This window comes from Microtus pennsylvanicus, chromosome 6, assembly GCF_037038515.1.
Source record: "Microtus pennsylvanicus isolate mMicPen1 chromosome 6, mMicPen1.hap1, whole genome shotgun sequence".
Taxonomy (NCBI): Eukaryota; Metazoa; Chordata; class Mammalia; order Rodentia; family Cricetidae; genus Microtus; species Microtus pennsylvanicus.
The window spans coordinates 107,176,918-107,194,058 of NC_134584.1; the positions used below are offsets into that span (position 1 = coordinate 107,176,918).

Sequence of the window (17,141 nt, forward strand, 5' to 3'; positions counted from 1 at the left end):
CTCCGGTGGGGCCTTGAGGAAGATGAGAAGGGGAGGAGGATGTCAGGACAAGTTTGCAGGGGCTGAATGGCAGGCAGGCTGCTTCCTGTCCTGTTAGTGGGGTTTGGTGAATCATTGTATAGTTTGGGTTTTTTTTGTTTGTTAATGTTTTAAGTATGGGCGTAAACCAGAGCCTTAATTAGAAAAATTAAAATTTCTAATTAAGCAGTGGTGGTTCACACCTTTGATCCTAGCACTTGGGAGGCAGAGACAGGCAGATCTCTGAGTTTGAGGTGAGTTCCTGGATAGGGAGGGCTACACAGAGAAACCTTGCCTCAAATAAACAAAGAAAACAAATTAATATTTCAAATACATTAGAGAACTTTACAACTGGAAAGGGATGCAAAATTTTACAGACTAGTAAATCCTAATTGAAATGATCAAACAAATATAGTAAAACTGCATCTTTCCTAAAAAAGGATTTCTGCAGGGACTCTCTTGTATGCCAGGGACCTGATCTGATGCTGACATCATCTCTGTGAATCTCCCTTTCCCGAGGAACACCTGCTTCCTCATGTTCTTCAATAATAATCCATTTCTCCATCTTTGATCCTCCTTCCTGCCCTCTTCAGTGGGATGAGGTTTATCCTCCACCCTCAAACCCGAGTGTTGAGATTACTTAAGCCACCATGCCTGGCCTGAATTTCACGCACATACTAAATGCCTACTTCCTTTTCCCGCCCCAATTCTGAGCCTGCTTCATCTTCCTCTATGAGTGAGCTACCTTCCTCTTGTTCCTCTTCATGCTCATCTTCTTCCTAAGTCTGGATTTCACTAAGGGATCATTCTTCTCAACAACACTTTCTCTTAACTCCGCAGGCTTGTTCACTTTAAGAAACCAAGACTTTCCCAAATTTTGAGATGAAAACCAACAGTTATTTGGGAGGGAGAATGCAGCAGGCCTGTGACCTTGGGTGGCCTGTGACCTTGGGTGAGGAATGGGTTCAGTGTTGTCAGGCATTTATATTTCCCAGTGGGATGGAGACGGGGAGAGGCCCTGACTGCTCTCTTCACAGGGAATGATTGTCCTGATGAACCTGGAGCTCAGCTGAATCTAGAGTTCCAAACTCAGGAAAACAATCAGGGCCACAGACTCAAGACAAGCTGGGAAATACCAGTGCGAGCCTGTAACCCTAACACTTTGGGGGCTGAGGCAGGTGGGTCATCAGCCCAAGGCTGTGAGGGGGTATGTAGCATGGTCGTCCTTTAAAACCCCAAACATTAGTGAATAGGTGTGGCATAGGAAGCAGCTCAAAGAGGAAGGAAAACCAGGGGCCCTAGAAAACAGCGCATTACTGTCACTTAACTCACAAAGCGGTGGTCTTCCCCGGGTGAAGAGCTGCCGGCAAGTCTCTAGGAGCAGAACTAGCTGTCTTGTTTGTTGCTGTGTGTGCTTGTGGTTACTGGTGGCAAGTGTGGCAGAGCTAGGAGTAAGGAGGCGGCTGTATATCACTGGGGCAGCTTATGGCTCCTGCTTGGTTGACCAGGGCTGCTGAGGAGAGGTGTTCTGAAAAATGGCCCTGGAAGGTGGTCGAAGAGCTGCAAGTTAAGGCACTGAGACCCATCAGCCGGAACGGGGACTCCTGACAGTTTTCCGCAGAGGTGTGGATGAAGGTACCCAGAAACATGAACACTTCCAGCACTCGAGAGGCAGAGGCAGGCAGATCACTGTGAGTTAGTTCGAGGCCAGCCTAGTCTACAAGAGCGAGTTCCAGGATAGGCTCCAAAGCTAGAGAGAAAAATCCTGTCTCAGCCCCGCCCCCCCAAACAAACAAAAAAAATCCTTTTAGGAATCAGCCCGCACTCAGAGAGGGCGCTCCTTATACCAAGGCGGAGCTGAGCTCCAGATGTCGGGGCGTACACAGCTGTAGGATCACGTGGCATGGCCTCAGCCCCCTTCCTGCCAACGCTGCAGTTGGCTCAAGCCCAGGTCATGGCCGCCCTTGGGACCCCGAGCTGACAGTTGGAGAGCCCTGCGTTTAGGGGCTGCAACCAACCCCCCTTTTTTTACCGCCCCCGCCGTCAAGCGTGAGTGCTGAGGTCCTAAGGACCAAGATTAGAGGCGGGGATGGGGTGAGGAAGAAGGGTGAGCCTTGGTTCACCGGGTAGGGGGTCGGTAGGGGCGAGGCCTACGTGTCCCTGCCCAGCCTTGGGGATCCTTCCTGGTTCCTGGGCCAGGACTGATGTTAGAGGCTGAACTTCTCGTCCCTTAGGCTGCTGCCGGTGCGTCAAGGCTCAGGGCGGAGGTCGCGTAGCTGATGAAGGAAGGCTAGGACCCCGGGACGGGCGGGGCTGGACATGAAGAGGAGGTTGCGCCGCTGCCGGGACGCGTGGCTCACGCTACTGCTCAGCGCCACCCTCGGCCTCCTGCTCTACGCGCAGCGTGACGGGGCAGCCCCCAAAACCAGAGCACCACCAGCTCGAGGACAGTCCCCGCGGCCCACTCTTGGTCTCCGGGCACGCGCGCCCCCCAATACCGCCAGCGCCGTCCCGCTGGCCTACGAGGACGACACCCCGGTGCCGCCCACCCCTACGGGCCCCTTTGACTTCGGCAGGTATCTGCGAGCCAAGGATCAACGGCGCTTCCCGCTGCTCATTAACCAGCCTCGCAAATGCCGCAGAGACAGCGCCTCTGGCGGCCCGCCCGATCTGCTCATCGCGGTCAAATCTGTGGCCGCCGACTTCGAGCGGCGGGAAGCCGTACGCCAGACTTGGGGTGCAGAGGGTCGCGTGCAGGGGGCACTCGTGCGCCGAGTGTTCTTGCTGGGAGTGCCTAGGGGCGCTGGCTCTGGCAGTGCGGGCACGCGGACGCACTGGCGCGCCCTGCTGGAAACTGAGAGCCGCGCTTATGCAGACATCCTGCTCTGGGATTTCGAAGACACTTTCTTTAATCTAACGCTCAAGGAGATTCACTTTTTGGCCTGGGCCACAGCTTTCTGTCCAGACGTACGCTTTGTTTTTAAGGGCGATGCTGATGTGTTCGTGCACGTGAGGAACCTGCTGCAGTTCCTCGAGTCGCGGGATCCGGCACAGGACCTTCTTGCCGGTGATGTGATTGTGCAGGCAAGGCCAATCCGCGCGAGAGCCAGCAAGTACTTCATTCCCAAGGCTGTGTATGGACTGCCGGTTTACCCAGCCTATGCCGGGGGTGGCGGCTTTGTTCTTTCCGGAGCCACGCTCCGCCGCCTAGCAGAGGCCTGTACACAGGTTGAGCTCTTTCCCATAGACGATGTCTTTCTGGGCATGTGCCTGCAGCGCCTGCGGCTCACACCTGAGCCTCATCCAGCGTTTCGCACCTTTGGCATTGCTCAGCCGTCAGCTGCACCGCATCTTCGCACCTTTGACCCCTGTTTCTACCGAGAACTGGTGGTAGTGCATGGGCTATCTGCAGCTGACATTTGGCTTATGTGGCGCTTGCTGTATGGGCCTCAGGGGCCAGTCTGTGCACATCCACAGCCTGTAGCAACAGGTCCGTTCCAATGGGACGCTTAGCTACCGTCACAGTATCGAGCCCCTCACTCAGCTCCAGAAGCCACTATTAAAGAACCCGAAAGGGCTTCTTCCTATGAGGGTTAATGGTGTACATGGCTTTTCTCCACATCACTGAGTGTGTAGCACTGACGCAGAGATAGCCAGGGCCAAGGTAGTGGACCGTGTCTTGACCAGCAGACCCAAAAGCTGGCACATTTAATAAAACTAGTAGCCAACAGCATTACTGTGTGTGCCAGGGAGGGCTTGGCTGGAATCTTAGGGCACAAACACTAGCTGGTACCCCGTGGCCAGGCCTCAGCCCTCAGAGCTGGCAGGCACTTCACTTACTTGCTTCCTCCCTTTTCTACACTGGATTTCCAGTGGCTCTACCATCCTGTCTGTCCCCTTTGAGGTCTGCTGTGTTGGGGCTAACCCTTTAGGCCCAGTTTGCCTGTAACAGGAGGCATGGGGCCATGATGTGTCATGGTCTTGTCCACTATATGCGCACACACAACTATGTCAATGTACTTATGAAGCTGACTCCTTCCCTTCCCAGGCGCCCGAAGATTCCCATGCTCTTCAACCACAGTGAAGAAAATCAACAGCTCACATTTTAGTACAAACACCCCAGCAGCAGCACATGGGAAGCTGTCACTGTGGGCATAGGTGCTTTATTGGAAAGGGGATGAGGAGGTTTCCTCTATTCAAGAGGATGGGAACAGTCCTGGCTACCCTGACAGTGGGACGTGCAGGGTCTCTGGCCAGACCAAGGTCCAAATGGGAAGACACCTGTCAATCAGTCATAGGAGTGCCACACAGGCCTGGCTGTAGGCCCAGGAACCATACAGACAGCTGGGGCAGGCCCCCTGCACATTCATCATGAACTATACAAGATGAGGCTGTACATGAGTTAATTACAAAAGTCATTATTTACAAAAATCTGTACACACATTTGAAAAACTCACAAAATTGTCATCTATGTATCACAAGTTGCTAGACCAAAATATTAAAAATGGGATAAAATTATGTTTCTCTTCTCAATTCTTTTCAAAAGGATTAATATTTTAAAGCACATATATACTACTTTCCATTAGCAAGACCCATGTAAGAAACGCAGCAGCCCAATCTTCTTTGAGCCCCTAGGCCTTAAACCAAGCGGCCAGGCCAGGCCAGTGCCCAGAAGTGGGGCAGGGAGCTGGCCCACAGTGCACAACAGAATGCTGTAATGTAACAGAAGGAGGAAGGTGTCTTTGGCTAACACTTTGGCATTAAATAAAAGAGGCAAACAAGATGGAAACATGCAGCCCTGTCAGCCAGGCTGGACCAAGAGACACAAGTGACCTTGAAGGCTGGCTCCCAGAGCAGCAGTGGGAACCCAGCCCGGGTACATACCTGGTACAAAACTGTATTTCAACCACTTAGGTGTGCCACCTGGGCATGGCAGGGAGCACTCGCACAAAAGAAACAGAAAAGGGCATGTGGGCCACACCAGCCACAGCCAGCTCATCAAGTAGCTAAAGTGGATGTAGTGCAAATATTGCAACCCAGTACTATGGACATGGCGCCTGCTCTGCTCACCGTAGGACCACACGGCAATGTCAGGCCAAAAGCAGGACCCTGTTCTCATGCTAGATACCTATTTCCTTAGCCAGAGAAAGAGCCCATCTTCCCTATGTGTGCAGGACAGGGGTTGACATGTCCTTCATTACACGGTAACTGAGAGGCCCTGGGTCCAGGTTATCAAGGCCCAAAGTTTGTGCTTCTCTTTGTAGACTGTTCTCTGCTGGCAACAGCAGGCTTAGGACAGAGGGCTATCTTGGTTCTCTGTCCCAAGGTAGAGGACTCAACACAAATCCCACTCCTGAACCCTTCCGAATTCCAGAGCCCTTCAACACTGCCAAGGTGCCCAAGAAAACACACAGGGTGGCCCAGAGACCCACTGAGCTGGATGTGATGCACAGTTCCATGGACAGAAGGGAATGGGTAGTGATGTCCTTAGGGCAGCTCTGCTGTTCTCAGGTGGGCACCAGGCCTAGGGGGGCCATACAGGGTCACTGAGGCAATGTGGTTGTTCTGCATGACCTGGTGTTAAAAGAGAACAGCAAGCGGGTCAGGAGGGAAGGCTGCAGGCAGACAGGTCCCCAGGACAGGGTGGCCAGAGGATGTATGCACGTCATACTTGCACACAGGTCTGGGCTCTGCACTTCCTGAAGCACCAGCTTCTTCATGTCAGTGGGGCTTACTGCTCAAAGGTCTGCCCTCTTCACAGGGTATGGGTATGTGGCCTTTAGAAACTCCCTTATCTAGTCTGTCGCAAGTGCAAAGGGCCTGCTGAAGTATGGCGTCCAGACAGCCTGAAAACACGGGATCCCCAGTCTCTCAGACCAGTGGCGTCTCGAGGACCACTCATCCAAGCGCCACTCAAACACCAGCACACCCACATGTGGTCACACTTGCTTTGAGGTTCCTCTGCCCTGCTGTGCTGCTGCCTGATACAAACTGAGGCATCACTGACAGGCTCATCTTGTTCAGGCTCTGAAGCCGATTTCCCCAACCCATTCTTCCTTTTTAAATTATTATTAATCTTGTTTGTGGCAAGGAGCATGCATTGCCACAGCATACATGCGGGGGTCAGAGGACGACCCTCAGGAGACTGCTCTCTTGTATCATGTGGACAGCAGGGACTGAGCTCAGGCCCTCAGGCCTGGCAGCGTGTGCCTTTACCTGTTGAGCTATCTCATTGGCTCTCGTACCAAAATTTCTGAACTATTAGACAGCAGAGATGAGGAAGGGTTCAACTGCTCAGCATGGTTTGGAACCCCCCACATTTCGCCTCAGTCACTTGCCTGTTCCTGATGTAATTTCAAAGCCCTTAGCAGCTTATCTGGCCTCCAGGACTTACCTCAAAGATCATCCGCTGAAGACCAAAGCAGAATGTGGAGCCAAATGGGTTGGTGTTGTTTGGGGATGAGGACCTGAAGCCAGAGAATCCACAATTAAAGAGCAAAACAAAGGCCAAGCAACAGAAGGCTGCTTCAGGGGTGTGGGTCACTGGCTGAGGTCTCTCATGACTGTGTCAAGGCCAAGCGCTAAGCAGCAGCTCCATGAAACTCAGATTCCTCTATGACTCAAAGATCAAAACAAAGTTCCCACTTTCCTCAACAGAACTACAGCCGCCCGTGGAGAGGACCCCACAGCTGAGGAACTGCCTTGACAGGCTGGCAGGAGGGCATGTCTGTAGGGCATTCCTAAAGACTGATGAGGGAGGACCCAGGCCACTGTGTGCGGTGCCACTCCTGAGCAGGGGATGCCAAGCTGTGTAAGAAAACAAGCTGTAGCTGGGCATGGTGCAGGCCTTCACAGAGAGATTCCTTTACCCACCCACCCACCCCCCAAAAGAAAACACTGAGCAAGCCATGGAAAAAAGCCAGTAAGTGGCTTCCCTCCATGGCTCCTGCCCTGACTCCCCTCAATGATGGATTTTATTTATTTTTCTGTCTTATTTTTTTGAGACAGGGTTTCTCTGTAGTTTTGGAGCCTGTCCTGGAACTAGCTCTTGTAGACCAGGCTGGCCTCGAACTCACAGAAACCTGCCTGTCTCTGCCTCCCGAGGGCTGGGATTAAAGGTGAGCGCCACCACCACCCGGCTCAATGATGGATTTTAATCCAGCTGTACAAGCCAAATAAATTCCTCCCCACATCAATGGAGATCTGGGACAGTTATTACAGAACTGAATGAGATGTCAAGAAGTCAGGAAGTGAGAGCGCATCTTAGCATGGCAACCATGAGGACAGCAGGAGGCAGATCTGACGGGAAAGGAAAGCTAAAGAGTTAGAAGATCCCTTGAGATGGAGTAGCAGAAGGGAAGCTATACCAGGTGCAACCTCATAGAGTAAACACGAGAACAGTTCATCTAATCCAAACACACATGATGGGCAGGAAGGATGTCTTAGTAACACCAACACCTTCCTCACTGGAGTTGGAATTTAGCCCAGGTACCTGCTATGCCGTACTGCATCCCTACTCCAGAAACCTGTGTAATTTGTACAGTGACCACTGCTAGACTTTCTGGAGTCTTCTGAGCTTCAAGGAGCAGCATGGGGTGGCCAGACACAGCAACCTCCCACATACCTGTGCAAGACAACAGGCTTCTCCACAGGGTGGCCCAGAAGCTCCTGGATGTTGTCCCACTGCAAAAGGGATAGGGGCAGCAGGGGTCACCAGGACTAATACACTCTGTGACTGCCCAGAGCTTACAGCCCTAAGCCCGGTCACCTTAATCTCGGGCTATTAGGAAAACCAGAGCTCACCTTGCTGTAGGTTGTGCACGTTTCGGTCTGACCACTTGCATTTTCTGGAAAGAGAAGGTGGTATAGGCTGGGTTTGGCTGGCCTTGGCTACCTACAGTCCCAGCCATAGAGTACACAGGGAGCAAAGCCAGGTTGCTGGGAAGAACGTGGAAAGGAAAAGCTCTGGAGGTCAGTCTTGGTGTGAGCCCCACTGACAGTGGGCACACAGGATGTGTAAGGAGTACCGGATGATAACCTGCAGACAGGAAACGCCTCTATCCACTAACCAACAGTCCCGCAAGAAGGCCTTCATGGCCTCCATGACAAAGGACCCACCCTAGAGGAGTTGAGGCTCTGGGGAGGAGACAGTGAGCAAACACTTGACCAGCCTGACCACTGCACTCTGCTGGCTCTTCCCCTCTAGCCCAAGGACACTCTACACTCACCTTTCTTTACGGCTAGTGGGATCTTGAACTCACAGCGGTGGTAACTAGAAAGAAGGTAAATGAGGAAAAGCTGTTTTCAGGGAGGCCCAGCTGTTCTCACATCTCCATCCCAGAAAAGCCAGAACCCAACCCCCGGCCTGGGGTCTTTGACAACCTTCACTAGGGAAGGCCCAACTCAGGAACTGAAGGCAAACAGAAAAAGGACATGGCTCCTAGGTCTAAAAACACTCACTTATAGCCGGGCGGTGGTGGCGCACGCCTTTAATCCTAGCACTTGGGAGGCAGAGGCAGGTGGATCTCTGTGAGTTCGAGACCAGCCTGGTCTGCAAGAGCTAGTTCCAGGACAGGCTCCAAAGCCACAGGGAAACCCTGTCTCGGAAAACCAAAAAAAAAAAAAAACAAAAAAAAAAACACCACTCACTTATAAGCTATAAAGGCTTCTAGTGGGGCCTGGCGGCTCCTACTTGAAACCCCAGCATTAGGAGGCTGAGATGGGGATGCTCTGATCTGAGGTCAGCCCGAGCGACTGTAGTACATAGTGGGGACCAGGCCAGGCAGGGCGATAAAGCAAGACCCTATCTCAAAAAAGATCTAACGGTTTCTGCCTGTTTGTAAACCGAGTCCACGCACAGATGTACAGCATTCAGTACTGGGGCAGGCGCACAGCAGACACTCAGCACTTCTTTATCCCCCACGAAACAGAAGTGTCAGGTAGAGACTGAGTGTCGCTCAGTGGTAAAGTGCTTACATAGCCCACTCAAGGCCCTGGGTTCAATCACCAGCACCACAATTAAGAAAGGAATTTGGTAGAGATCCATTTAGCACCCAAAGTTCAGCTCCTCCTGCTCACACGGCGTACTCACATGTTAAAGTTATAGTGCCCAGGGTAGTTGGTATGCAGGACAAACTTCTTCACTTTGTGTGTGTTTGCATCAAAGAGGATGTCCTGACAAAGAAAACAGAGATGCTCAAGGAGGAAAAGTTACCAAGGCAGGTCAGGGGCCTTACCAGAAACATTCCAACTTGGAATCTTCAACCATGAGAATGCTAGCAGCTTCCTCCCACATATTCCCAGCAGCCTTAGCTTGGCATCTTTGGTGGAGGGGTCTTGGCAGACAGAGGGACTACAGATCCACTGCTTGGCAATTTAAACAGCCAAGTGAAATGTAGATTTTGGCTCAAAAGTCACCAAGAAGATTCAGGGCACTTCACTCTTGAAAGGCTCGGGACACCTATGTAAATGCCACAGCCAAGTTCCTGCTTTTACAGAAACTGACAACTCACGGAATTCAAGCTACTCGGAGTCACACCTGAATCTGATGCCACCCACTGACCGTTCCTCCTACAGTTACCAACTTTCCCAGTTCCTGCGCACTGCGAAGTCAGGGATCTCAGGTCATCTCTCACTGTACTTCCTTAGAAACAGCTAACAACAGTCATCCGTTCTTGCCATCCTTTGTGGACTGCAGGCGACCACTGCTGCTTGGCAAGGTCCCAGTATTTCGACTCTGTGGACCATAGTTCTCCAGCTCCTTCTATCTTCACTCACTTTCAGTGACTCTCACTATTATGCCTTCCTTTTTGAGAATTTTTGTGTGGACTTCAGTGGAGGGGCAGGATATATACAAGGGCAACCGCTTTAAACAAAATAATTCATTGGAAAAAAATCCCCACCACTGTGGAATCATATTGCGTGTTAACTCTGCCTATTCCCACACAAGTTAACACCAAGCTGCTTAGATAAGTAACACATGACTGCTAAATAAGGTATACTTGATAACCAAGGTTTATGAATTCTAAGGGCTACTCAGGTTCACAGTAATATCTGTTCAGCTTTGTCTTTGCTTTAAACCTTGGCTATTTGGATACACTAAGCCAGACAAAAACTTTGATGCTCTATAATGGACACTCCATTACAGACACAGCATTACAGAGTCCTTTTCCCAAGGTCAGGCATTTAGAGAGCCTTTAGGGATTTGGAGAAAGAACCTGCTGGCTAAAAAGGAATCATTCTCCCCAGCTCCAGCCCTTCCATTAACAGGACTGTGGGACCTATTAACTGGTCAAGGTTAACGTTAGCTTCCTCAATCCTTGGTCCCAAGCCCCCCTTTTCCCATTTAATCTTTTGTGCACTTATAAAGTATAAAAAAGTTCTAGTCTTTTGTCAATAAACGAGCAGTCACCCCATCCTCAGATCCTATTAATTCCCTCCTCCCCTTGCTGACCCCACACCTCCTTTGGGACCTGAACCCCACTGAAGCTGGACTCTGACAATCGTTCTCATTACCATCACCGGCCCTAATGACAGCACCATCCCCTCCTGCCAATCCCAAGGATTCCTGGCTTGTGTTTGGCCTTTCCCATTTAGGTATACCTAGTATTTTTTCCTACCTCTCTATAACCGACTTTTCTGCCTTTGAACTTTCAGACCATGGAAAGCTCAAACCTAATTTAAGACTCACGGTCTAGCAAAGGTACAGTAACACATGCCTCTAATCACAGACATCAGTTGATTCAGAGATTGAGGGCAGCCTTAGCTACATAAAAAGACCCTGTCTCAAACAAAAGTTAAAAAACAACAATAACCCATCAACTCTGCCATGCATCCTATCCACCAGTCAGAGTCCCAATCCTGATGGCTGCCACCAACTTCACCTGGTGCCTTGGGTCCACACCACATAGCTGCATTGGTATCTCTGGGGCACTCCCTCTAAAAATACAAAAGCACACTCTTGCTGCCTGGTCCTTTCTAGTTTCTCTCTGACTCCAGGAGTGTCTTATATATTACAGGATAATTCCCCATTTTAATGCAAGTGATTTCCATAGTTCCCATATGACATGCTTTTCCTAAAAGCTGGAGAGGTGGCTCAGAGGCTAAGAGCACTGAATGCTCTTCCAAAAGTCCTGAGTTCAACTCCCATCAACAACATGGTGGCCCATAGTCACCTGTAATGAGATCTGGTGCCCTCTTCTGGACTGCAGGTATACATACATGCAGACAGAATATACATTTTTAAAAAAGTACAGCAAACCCAAAATCCCAATATTTCTCAGTACTTTTGGTGGCAGGAATGTCTACACTGGGTGCCAGAACCTATGAAAAACAATACCCAGCACAAGTACAAGGAGCTAAAGTTCCTCGATTCCTCAGAAGGTAACTGCTGCGCATGCGCTCAGCCTATGGCAACAGAACTGAAACACACCACACTTACCACTCCGAGAGTGAAATAGTTAAAGAAGTAGTCATTGCACTTGGATGGAACTTGTTTATGAGGGGAAGGAGAGTGGATCTTCATCTGTTGGGGGGAAATAACAGTAAATTAAAATCCCTTTAAGAGAGTTTCTAGTTAAAGCATGTCTATACATCGTGTTCCTTATGGGGACCCAGATTTGTTAATGTGGACAGATCTCCAAGTGGGCAGTAACGACAATGAACAGTTCTGAGTCATTAGACCCAGCGGGCTCAGAGAAAAGCTTTTTCTTCAAGTGGAACAGACTCTATGGGAAACAGCAAAGCTGTTTCTGCACAGTAAAGCAGGGTGCATAAAGGTAAAGGCTGCCTATTCACACGCAAATACCTTCCCCTACCTTGTCTTCGGATTTATAGAAGACCTTGTGTGGAGAGCCAAGCATGCTAAGGACATCCTGGCAAGAATCGCCAAAATACACCGAGCGCTCAAATACTCGCATTTTGGCATCTGCTAATACTCCGGGTCCACAACCTGCAGACAGGGGAAAGGTTGTCAGGTTCTGGTCAGGACTGGAGACATTGTAACCCAAGGTCATGGGGGCTCCAAGAAGCTAACCACCCGACTTACCAGGTCTAGTTAAAGGGCAAGACGGCATTCAAGTGTAAATACCAGGTCAACTGGGCTTAACTAAGCAAGACTTTGAGAAACCACTATCTACTTGAAAATACTGCCAGGATTCTGGAGAATTAATCTATTCTGTAGCTTTGGTTCCTGTTCTGGAACTAGCTCTTTGTAGACCAGGCTGGCCTCGAACTCAAGAGATCCGCTGACTCTGTGATTGGGATTAAAGGTGTGCACCACTACCGCCTGGCTATTGTGTTCTCATCTTTAATGTGCATTTCTTGCTGGGCATGGTGACATATATATCTAATCCTAGCACTCAGGAGGCAGAGGCAGGCAGATCTCTCAGAATCCCAGGATAGTCTAGTTTAAGAGTTCTAGGATGGCCAGGGCTGTTGTACAGAGAAACCCTGCCTGAAAAAACTCCATGAGCTAGACAGAACACTGTGCAAGTTGTCAATGAAATACTGGTTAGTAAAAAAACAGTCTTTCCCTAAAATTTCCCCAAATTTAGGTGTGGTCTGGTCATCACATAGACATTAAAACCACCTGCAGCAGCGGGTATTATAAACATGGATAGTAAAAAGCTCAAATTTATGATCCTTCTGCCTCAGCCTCCTGAGTGCTGGGATTAAAAGTAGGTACTATCATGCATGGCAAGACGTACACTTTCCTTCTTGTTTTGGGTTTTTGAGACAGAGTCACTTTTTGGCTTTCCTGAAACTTGCTCTGTAGATCAGGCTGACCTTGAACTCAAGAGACCTGCCTGCCTCATGCCTCTGAGTGAGCTATCACTGCCAGGCAAAGAGGTACTTTTAATAGCACCAACCAGCTGTCCCTGCAAGACCACTTCTCCAGAAGACCCACTGCCATGACACCTATCTTACAAATGTAACAACTGAGCAGCAAAGACTACAAAGAACTTGCCTAAGCACTAAGCAGGGGACTTTTTTACCTGCACTGCAAAAACCTCAAACAAAAACCAGGAGGACAATGGTGGTGCATGCCTTTAGTTCCAGCACTCAGGAAGCAGAGGTAGATGGATCTCTGATTTTGAGGCCAGCCTGGGTCTACAGAGTTCCGGGAAAGCCGGAGTTAGCATTCAGGCCTGTCACCTGGCAGGATGCTCTTTGCCTACTCAGGGTCCTGACTACATCAGTTACAGCTATGCCCCCTCATAAAAGGCCGCCCTGCCTGCTTCCTCTCTCTCGACTGGTCTTTCCTCTCTTCCACAGTGCCTGTCTCCAGAGGCCGGTTCCCCCACCTCCATTCTGTTCCCTCAATAAAACACCCTCCACGTGAGCCCTGACACAAGATGATATGATTCGCCCCCATCAATGTTTTTTAAATTATAACAGCCGGGGCTACACAGAAGAAAGCCTGTCTTGGACAAGTGGTGGTGGCGCACACCTTTAATCCCAGCCCATGGGAGGCAGAAGCAGGTGGATAGATCTCTGTAAGTTTGAGGCCAGCTTGATCTACAGAGCAAGTGCCAGGACAGGCTTCAAAGCTATACAGTGAAACCCTGTCCCGGAACTCACTCTGTACACAAGGCTGTCCTCAAACTCACTACATGGCTGAACCTGAACCTACTGAGGTGATGGTATTAGGACGCTCTGCTTCTGGGAGGCAGAGACTTCACAACTGTGATTAGTGTTCATATAAGGAAACCTGAGAGCCGGTGGGCTCTTTCCAGCATAGGAACGTAGTAATGATAAACATGTCTGTACACCAGGAAGGAGACCATACCAGACGCTTCAGCTTCAGACCAGCTTCAGACGGTTGAGTGTCTCTACATGGGTCCCATGGGGAACCTACCTGCAGCGAGCAAGCGAAGCCGCAATCCTGAGGGTCCAGTTCCATCTCGAAGAACATCCACACTTTCAGCATATACATTCCCCAGGAAACAGCTCAGGGGCATCACAGGAGCCCTAGGAGGCACGAAATGAACAAGACGATCCTCCCTCCCAGACAGGCCATGGGCCAGCACCAAGCTCATGTCCCTCACACGTACTTGGTATCCTGGAGGCTGTTTCCACTGTAGATGTACATTCGTTTCACGGTCGCTCCATGGGGTATTTGAAGAGAAGCTAGACCATGGGCAAAATTGGGCTGCAAACAAGGTAAAAATTTTACTTTTCACTCTAATGTGCCCTGAGAACATTATGTAGATCACACGGCTCAGCATCTAGTCCTCCCTGGCAGAAATGGTCTTTAAGAACTGGTCTGCTTGCCGGGCGGTGGTGGCGCACGCCTTTAATCCCAGCACTCGGGAGGCAGAGGCAGGCGGATCTCTGTGAGTTCGAGACCAGCCTGGTCTATAAGAGCTAGTTCCAGGACAGGCTCCAAAACCACAGAGAAACCCTGTCTCGAAAAAAACCACAAATAAATAAGTAAATAAATAAAAGAGAACTGGTCTGCTCAAAGCACATGATCAAACTTGCCTGAGATGACTAACTCACTCTAGATAAGCAAGTACACCTTTCATCTTTGAGTCTTACTGCTTTTTCAAATTTATTTATTTGTTTGTTTTTGAGACAAGGTTCACCTTGTTCAAGGTTGGCCTTTTGGCCTTGAACCAGGGATCCTACTGCCTCAGCCTACTGAGTACTGGGATTACAAATTGCATCACCACTTCTGGCTTATTCATCTTTAAAGAAACAAGTAACTGGAAATTCAGAGAATGAACTCACCAATCTGTTTAGGATATCTAGGATATCTAAGATAGAAAACGGCTGGATATGAATATGAGAGGCCTTAATGTCCTCTGCAGCACAAAATACTCTCTTCCTAGGAATGCTGATCTGAGCCCAGTTCTTCCTGTCAGTCTTACCCATTTTCTCTTGGTCCTTAAAGAACTCAAAGATAGCTGGGCAGCGGTGGCACACGCCTTTAATCCTAGTACTCAGGAGGCAGAGGCAGGTGGGTCTCCGTGAGTTTGAGACCAGCCTGGTCTACAAGAGCTAGTTCCAGGACAGCTAGGACTGTTACAGAGAAATCCTGTCTTGAAAACAAAACAAAACAAAAAACCCAAAAAACAAAATATCAAAAAAAACCCAAAAAATTCAAAGACAAGGCAACCAAAGAAAGGTGTCCTAGCCAGTTCCTTATTCTACATGAACACTGGAAAATAAAACATACTAAGTAAGGGACAGGAAATGCCAACCTCGTACTTGGGAGCCTCTATCCATGAGTCTAGCTGAAAAGAGAAAGACAGTCCTCTGAAGTTGAGGTGGAAGAGCTGCTCAGCAGAGTTGTACACTGTGGAGTGAAGGAGAAAGAATGACATAGTTGACTGGTATCTGCTTTCTGATACAAACAAACTGGCAGGAAGTAATGACTCCAGCAAGAGAATTCCTTATGTCTAGTTTCTGAACTGACCCATAGGATGAAAACAGGGGTGGGGGGTAGGGGGTGCTTCACACCCATCCCAGTATTTGAGATGAGGAGAGCAGGTACCACCCACCAGGTTTATTGCTCTGGGGTGCCTCTAATGACCAGACAAATCAGATGAACTTGGCTTACCTCCAGGGTGTGTTGCGCCAAAAGACTGGTCAATTTGCTCAATGGTAGGAGGGATGGCCTGAGAGTTAAAATGCACTCCACTGAAAAATACAAGTATTTTTAATACCAGGTTTAATAAGATGGGCTTAGATCATGAGCAATGGTAGCCGAAGTTATTATTTATTAAGAGATAGAATCTTGCTACGTACCCTGCCTGGCCTTGAAAACACTGCAATCCTCCTGCCTTGGCTTCCCAGGTGCCACTATATTCATTCATAAGAGTTATTTACTTGTGGAGGCCCAAAACTGTGAGCCTATTCTATCTTGACTAATGGTCAGAGTTGGAATTTACTTCTGTTCCTTCAAAGTTTCTGCCCCACCTTGATTTAGATCGGGAGAGTTCTGTTTTCTCAAGGATGTTGTCAACAGGTGGCTAATATATCCAGACCTGGTATTTCAGGTACTAAGAAGTAGATCTGTTTCTTCCTCAAACAAAAGTCTAAGGATCCAACTAGGTTCCTTCTCCCTTAGGAAGATAACTATGGATTTCACCCAGGGAGGGGTTTGCCTGCAGATGTTCTGGTCTAGGGTGTGAGCGTTACTTGTCTTATTCAGGCAAGAGAATGTTTAACTAAGAATGTAGCCCACAACCCTTCAACTGGTTTCTTCATTTCACTGTATCATGTTAATGTAGTTTTTTTCATCTTACTCCTACCTTTTGGGGTTGGGATATTTAAGCAAATGGATTTCAGTATTCACTGGAACTCCTTCTCGATACTATCCTATGCCGTTTGTTATTTTCACTTGTATCTTTGTTCTCTTTACTTATTTTTCTAATCCCCAGGCCTCTACCCTGGTAAGTGGTATCCTTGTTGAAACTGGTATCTGAATAAGTAAATAAATCTGAAAAGTAAATAAAAAAATAAGTAAATACTTATTTTTTCCTAGACAGGGTTTCTTTGTGTAGCTCTGATGTCCTGGAATTCACATCCACCTGCCTCTGCCTCTTGAGTGCTCAGATTAAAGGTGCTTGCTACCACCACCTGGCCTTTAAGAGTTTAAAAAGTTATTTATTTTTTTTTTGATTTTTCGAGACAGGGTTTCTCCGTAGCTTTTTGGTTCCTGTCCTGGAGCTAGCTTTTGTAGACCAGGCTGGCCTAGAACTCACAGAGATCCGCCTGCCTCTGCCTCCCGAGTGCTGGGATTAAAGGCGTGCGGCACCACCGCCCGGCCTAAAAAGTTATTCTTAAAACACATTATGCAAAAATAAAATAGCTAGGAATGGTGGTTCACACCTTTAACTCGCACTTGGGAGGCAGATGTCAGTGAGTTTAAGGCCAGCCTGGTCTACATACAGAGTGCCAGGCTATACAAAGCCAGTATGACCCTGTCTCAAAATAAATACTTTTTTTAAAAATAATTATATCCTTTTAAAAATGTATGTTTTTATGTTATGTGCATTGGTGGTTTGCCACAGGTGTAGGATCCCCTGGAACTGGAAATACAGATAGTTTGTGAGCTGCCATGTGGGTAGGTACCAGGAACTGAACCCAGGTCCTCTGGAAGAACAATCAGTACT

General features: G+C 48.9%; 2 protein-coding genes across 4 annotated transcripts in view; one reads left to right on the plus strand and one right to left on the minus strand.

Annotated features, from left to right (window-relative positions):
* The first annotated feature begins 14 nt into the window (after nucleotides 1-14).
* On the plus strand, nucleotides 15-3,997 carry B3gnt9 (UDP-GlcNAc:betaGal beta-1,3-N-acetylglucosaminyltransferase 9). 2 transcript variants are annotated; one of them, XM_075977237.1, is made up of 2 exons: nucleotides 15-2,067; nucleotides 2,253-3,997. In XM_075977237.1, the coding sequence occupies exon 2, from the start codon at nucleotides 2,338-2,340 to the stop codon at nucleotides 3,529-3,531; it is 1,194 nt and encodes a 397-aa protein (XP_075833352.1). In that variant the 5' UTR covers nucleotides 15-2,067; nucleotides 2,253-2,337; the 3' UTR covers nucleotides 3,532-3,997. The 2 variants fall into 2 exon arrangements, with proteins under 2 accessions (XP_075833352.1, XP_075833354.1); XM_075977239.1 differs by having other exon boundaries at nucleotides 15-1,653.
* Nucleotides 3,998-4,116: 119 nt separating this feature from the next.
* Phaf1 (phagophore assembly factor 1) overlaps nucleotides 4,117-17,141 on the minus strand; it is a 29,535-nt gene continuing 16,510 nt past the window's right edge. For both annotated transcript variants that reach the window (XM_075977235.1, XM_075977236.1), the window contains 12 exons: nucleotides 15,584-15,663; nucleotides 15,225-15,319; nucleotides 14,073-14,170; nucleotides 13,877-13,989; nucleotides 11,835-11,968; nucleotides 11,459-11,542; nucleotides 9,110-9,192; nucleotides 8,247-8,290; nucleotides 7,822-7,865; nucleotides 7,643-7,701; nucleotides 6,413-6,485; nucleotides 4,117-5,592 (listed from right to left, as the gene is read on the minus strand). In XM_075977235.1, coding sequence (XP_075833350.1) covers nucleotides 5,506-5,592; nucleotides 6,413-6,485; nucleotides 7,643-7,701; nucleotides 7,822-7,865; nucleotides 8,247-8,290; nucleotides 9,110-9,192; nucleotides 11,459-11,542; nucleotides 11,835-11,968; nucleotides 13,877-13,989; nucleotides 14,073-14,170; nucleotides 15,225-15,319; nucleotides 15,584-15,663 — 994 coding nt within the window. In that variant the 3' untranslated portion in view covers nucleotides 4,117-5,505. The remainder of the gene's footprint in view (nucleotides 5,593-6,412; nucleotides 6,486-7,642; nucleotides 7,702-7,821; nucleotides 7,866-8,246; nucleotides 8,291-9,109; nucleotides 9,193-11,458; nucleotides 11,543-11,834; nucleotides 11,969-13,876; nucleotides 13,990-14,072; nucleotides 14,171-15,224; nucleotides 15,320-15,583; nucleotides 15,664-17,141) is intronic.